Source organism: Otolemur garnettii, unplaced genomic scaffold, assembly GCF_000181295.1.
Source record: "Otolemur garnettii isolate 467f Iridium unplaced genomic scaffold, OtoGar3 scaffold00559, whole genome shotgun sequence".
Taxonomy (NCBI): domain Eukaryota; kingdom Metazoa; phylum Chordata; class Mammalia; order Primates; family Galagidae; genus Otolemur; species Otolemur garnettii.
This window is the reverse complement of record NW_003852954.1, coordinates 9,445-14,290: the sequence shown is the minus strand read 5'-3', so window position 1 is coordinate 14,290 and position 4,846 is coordinate 9,445. Positions and strand designations below refer to the sequence as shown.

Genomic DNA, 4,846 nt, shown 5'->3' with positions numbered 1-4,846 from the left:
GGATTCAGTTTGCTAGTATTTTGCTGAGGACTTCTACACCTACATTTCTCAAGAATATGGGTCTGTAGTTTTCTTTTTTGTTGTTGTGTCATTGCCTAGTTTTGGTATAATGGTGATACTGGCTTCATAGAATAAGTTAAAAAGGATTCCCTCTTTTGGGATCTTTTGAAATAGTTTTGGTTGGATTGGAACCAGTTTTTCATTACAGATCTGGGAGAACTTGGCTGTGAATCTGTCTGGTCCTGGACATTTTTTTTGTTTCTACTCACTATTGGTAGGTTCAGGAGTTTCATTTCTCCCTGATTCAAGCCTAGGAGTTTGTATATTTCAAAGAATTTATTCATTTCCTCTAGGTTTTCAAGTTTGTTGGCATAGACATGTACATAGTAGTCTCAGATAATATTTTGTATTTCTGTGGTATCAATTATAATGTCTCCTTTTTCATTTTTGATTGAGTTTATCAAAATTTTATCTTTTCTTTTTTTGGTTAATCTAGCCAGTGGTCTATCAGTGTTGTTTGTCTTTTCATAGAACATTTCATTGTCTCCTGCTCCTCGTAGAATTCTTTCCTTCTTGTTGAGTTTAGACAGTCTGGTGACTATATGTGTCTAGTCACGTATTTATCACAAGACAACACTTCACAAGTTTGTCTGGTAATAAATCTCCCAGCAATTCCTTGAGTTTCTTATATCTGAATATCTAAATCTCTAGCAAGACCAAGGCAGTTCTCCTCTGTTACTCCCTCAAATATGTTTTCTAAACTTTTTGCTTTTTCTTCTTCTCCCTCAGTAATATCTATGACTTATAGACTTGGATACTTTACTTAACCCCACATTTTTAGAAAGCTTTGTTCATTTTTTAAATTCTTTTTTATCTTTTGTCTAACTGCGTTAATTCTGAAGACTTGTCTTCAAGCTCTGAAATTCTTCTGTTTGATCTAGTTTGTTGTTAAAACTTTCTACCATCTTTTGTAATTTCCATTTTTTTAATTTTAGGTTAATATGAGGGTATATACAATTAGGTTACATTATTTGTGTTTGTAAGATAAAATTCAAAGTCCAAGTTGTAGTTAAGTGTGCTATATATGCCTATATTGTATCCAAATGAATTTTTTAATTTACAAAAGCTCTGTTTGTTTTATTCTATTTATTTGTTTGTTTAGAACACGGTGCTTTTGATATCTGACTTACTGCCCTCCCAGCTATAACATCTTAGCTGCCAGGGATGTTAGATTGCATTTATTTTCCTGCTGGTGGTGTTTGAGTTTTCTTTAAATATCTGTCTCTTTAGAAAAATTTTCACTCATGGAGGTAGGGTAGAAAAATTGGTGTAGCATAAAAACTTACCTATTGGGTACAATGAACCCTATTCTGGTGATGTGCACACCAAAGCCCTGACTTCAACATTATACAAGATATCCATGCTAAAAAAGAAAACTTTGTACCCTCTTAAGTAATGTTTTGAAAAAAAAAAAATTTTAAGTATATTTTTTAAAAAGAAAAGAAATTTTTCATTCATGTCCTGAGTTGCTTTTCTTATTTCTTTGTGTTGACTTTCAACTTTCTCTTGGATTTTACTAAGCTTGTCACTGAGCTAATCAGTATTTCAAATTCTTTATTTGATATTTCCAAGATTTCATCTTCATTTGGATTTACTGCTGAAATGTTAAGCTGATCCTTTGGGGGTGCTGTAAAACTGTTTTTTCATATTATCAAAATTATTTCTCTGGTTTCTTCTCATCCAGCTAGACTGTCTTTCTTCTTATTTTAGAATTTATTTTCAATTGGATGGGGTTTTTTTCCACCTTCTGGATGTGACTATAATGTATATTGTATATGATCACCTGGCCTGTGTTCCATGTACTTTCAGTGACAAAAACTCTGTTTGAGTTCCTTTGTTATAGATAGCCTTTGTGTGGTGGCTTTCTCAGATGCTGGCTATAGGAGCAATGTACTGGGAGTGTGAGCAGCTCAATGTCTCCTGCAGAGCCAGAATATGAAAGAAAGTCTCAGGAACATTTATTTACCTCATTCCTCAGTTCTGTGTACTTTTTTTGTCAGTATGTTTTTCACTGGGTTGTGCAGTTCAGGCTCTAAGCCAGTAGGTGGTGACATGAATCAGAACTGGCTGTGGCAGAAGCAGATGGGGGTATGCAATAACCCAGTGGTGGGCACAAGCTCCAGCCTTGATGGGAGCTGCAGGATGAGATCCCAAGAAATGCATCAAGGTTTCCATAGGAGGAAGAGAGGACAGCTACCCCAGCTCCACTACCAGGCTGGCAGAAATGTGATCTGCCTCCCTGTCATGCTCCTGTCCCCATGCTCAGGATATTCAAATCAGGTAGACACCATTGTCCATCTGCAGGAGCACTGCTGTTCCATGTGGAGAGGGGGAAGGGTCCTACCCCTTGCTCAAGCTTGGACCAGAGGGCACACCTCATGTAGGTATGGAGTCACCACTAAACGATCCTAAACAGCTGTCCATAGGCAATACTTGTACTGACCTACCATAGGAACAGTACCTGCTGTGTCCATAGCAGTGAGGGGAAAGAAGAAATCCCCCTCACCATGTCTCTTCATGAGCCCTGGGGCTGCCGGACCCCTGCAGTGGAACCACAGTTTCCCCCACAGAGCCCAGCACAGTGCCCACATCTCTGCAGAAAACAGCATAGTCATCTCTGTCCACAAGTGGGGAACTCTAGGACACAGAAAAGCCCATGTTCCTGGTTTCCTTAGTTCTAAGGGTTGTTCCCTTAGTGCAGTACACTCCCTTCTATGAGGAATGGCAATGCCTAGGATAGACCACTTGGGAACCCTGCTGCACTGCTGGGACTGGCCACCCTAGGTGGCTACTGCAATGTAAACAGATGCTAGAGAATGTGTGCAGGTCATCCAGTAACGTGAAGATGCAAAAAGGAAGGTCCCTAGGCAGTGCAAAGTTCCATAAAGCATCGATTATGGCACCTTCCACTATAATTTGTATAAGGGAGTGGGGAGGCACACAACGCAGCCCTGTGTGAGCTGGTAGCCCAGTGTCATGCCCTCACGTTCCCAAGTCACAGCCCACTCCAGTACGTGGTCTCATGAGAGCAGAGCAGCTCTTTTTAAGTTCAGAAGCCAGCAGAGCAATGGGAGCTGAAAACTATCCCCACCTACCCTTTCCATGGACTATTAAGTGCCTTTGGGGTTCAATCTCAGCCAGCTTCTTCCTTCTTTCTTTTTTGTGCATCATCATAGCTTCTCTCTAGGAGCTCTCCAATAAGGCTCCAGCACTCTTCCCTGAACTCTCCACTTCAGTGCTGTTAAAAGTCTCCAGTCAGCTATCTGAGAAGGGAAGAAAAAACCCTAGACAAACCAATAACTTTAGCCTTCTTATAGGACAAATAGGTAACTGAACAAAATAACAAGCTAATAGATTAAATTGTTTCAATAATAAACATTCTCAGAGTAAATGACATTATTACACTTGAGAAATAAGGCAGCTATAAAAATCAATAATAAAAATGAAGCTGTTCACATTGGGGGATGTGTATTACCTTATAGTAACACAAGGCTTTTCTTGTGCAAGACTTTTCTGGACCACGTGGTGCTGGAGCAATCAGGGCTCCAGTGATGGCTCCAATGATGGCTCCAGGGATGGCAGGAGCAGGCTTTCAGAATGTGCCAGTGAAGGAGATAGTCCGGAAGTATTTCCCTGAGACCTGGATCTGGGACTTGGTGGAACTTGAGTAAGTTGTATAATGTGTTCTGGGGAATTTAGTCTATGAGAGGATTTGAATCTCCTCTATGATTCTGATGTCTTCCTGGATTTCTAATCCTTTCAGTTCTGCCCCACTCTTTTCTGATAAATATTTAGGTTCACAGTTTATTTATCTTATAGCTAAGCAATGCCTTTTTTTCCTAATTTGATTCTTAGAGAACTAAAGTAATAAAAAGCAGAGGTTATAATCCCTTTAAATAAAAGGAAGGGAAGGGAGAAATGAGAAAAGGAAGGAAGGAGGGAGGAAGGAAAGAGGAAGGAAGGACTTATAAAAGACAGCACTAGGAGCACCAAACTTTAGGTCAAGTTTAGCATTTACTGCTCTAGGTTGGAGTTATTGTGTCTTAGAATCAGCTATGGTTTATGCTAGAAAAGAGATTTGTTCACATACTTCTTTGTTCCTTCACTAGCTTATCAGGTGGAAAAGAGTTAGAGATGAAGGTTCCTGACACCATCACGGAGTGGAAGGCCAGCGCATTCTGCTTGTCTGAAACTACGGGTCTCGGCCTCTCTCCTGTCGTCCCTTTTCAAGTCTTCCAGCCCTTCTTCCTAGAGCTCTCACTCCCATATTCTGTGGTGCGAGGGGAAGCCTTCACACTCAAAGCCACTGTGTCCAACTACTTGTCCCACTGTATTCGGGTAAGAGTGCTACTCTGGAAGTGAAAGCAGAAGGAAGGACTATAGTCACCGTGCTTTTCCTAGGTCTCTAGGTAACGCAGTAAATCATAACTGAATATGGTCTGTATTAATTTGGGGACAGAACAGGTACTCGGAGCAAACCTACCTGATAGGTCCAACGTGGTAAAGTTATGTCTATCCAGATCTCTATATCTTTGTATTCCTAAATTCACACATTATATACACCTTATTCACTTTTTCACTCTGAAAAAACATCTCATCCTTGTGTTGGCATTAGGCAAAATCCTAAGCATTTATCCCAATTTCTATCTGTTTTTCAATTCCCTTATTGTAAACCATAAAATACATAGCTGTGTCCCCTACCCTGTGCCCATGTCCCTTCACAAACTTGTGGTTGGTGTGGGGGCAGGTCAATGTGCAGCTGGAAACCTCATCTGCCTTCCTGGCG

The 4,846-nt window shown here is 40.3% G+C and overlaps 1 protein-coding gene across 1 annotated transcript in view; it reads left to right on the top strand.

Moving 5' to 3' along the window:
* Positions 1-4,846, top strand: part of LOC105888423 (pregnancy zone protein-like) — a gene marked incomplete at its 3' end in the record, with an annotated part of 20,640 nt that overhangs the window by 6,638 nt on the left and 9,156 nt on the right. Inside the window, exons 2-4 of the mRNA XM_012814022.2 lie at positions 3,568-3,727; positions 4,170-4,398; positions 4,808-4,843. Coding sequence (XP_012669476.2) covers positions 3,568-3,727; positions 4,170-4,398; positions 4,808-4,843 — 425 coding nt within the window. The remainder of the gene's footprint in view (positions 1-3,567; positions 3,728-4,169; positions 4,399-4,807; positions 4,844-4,846) is intronic.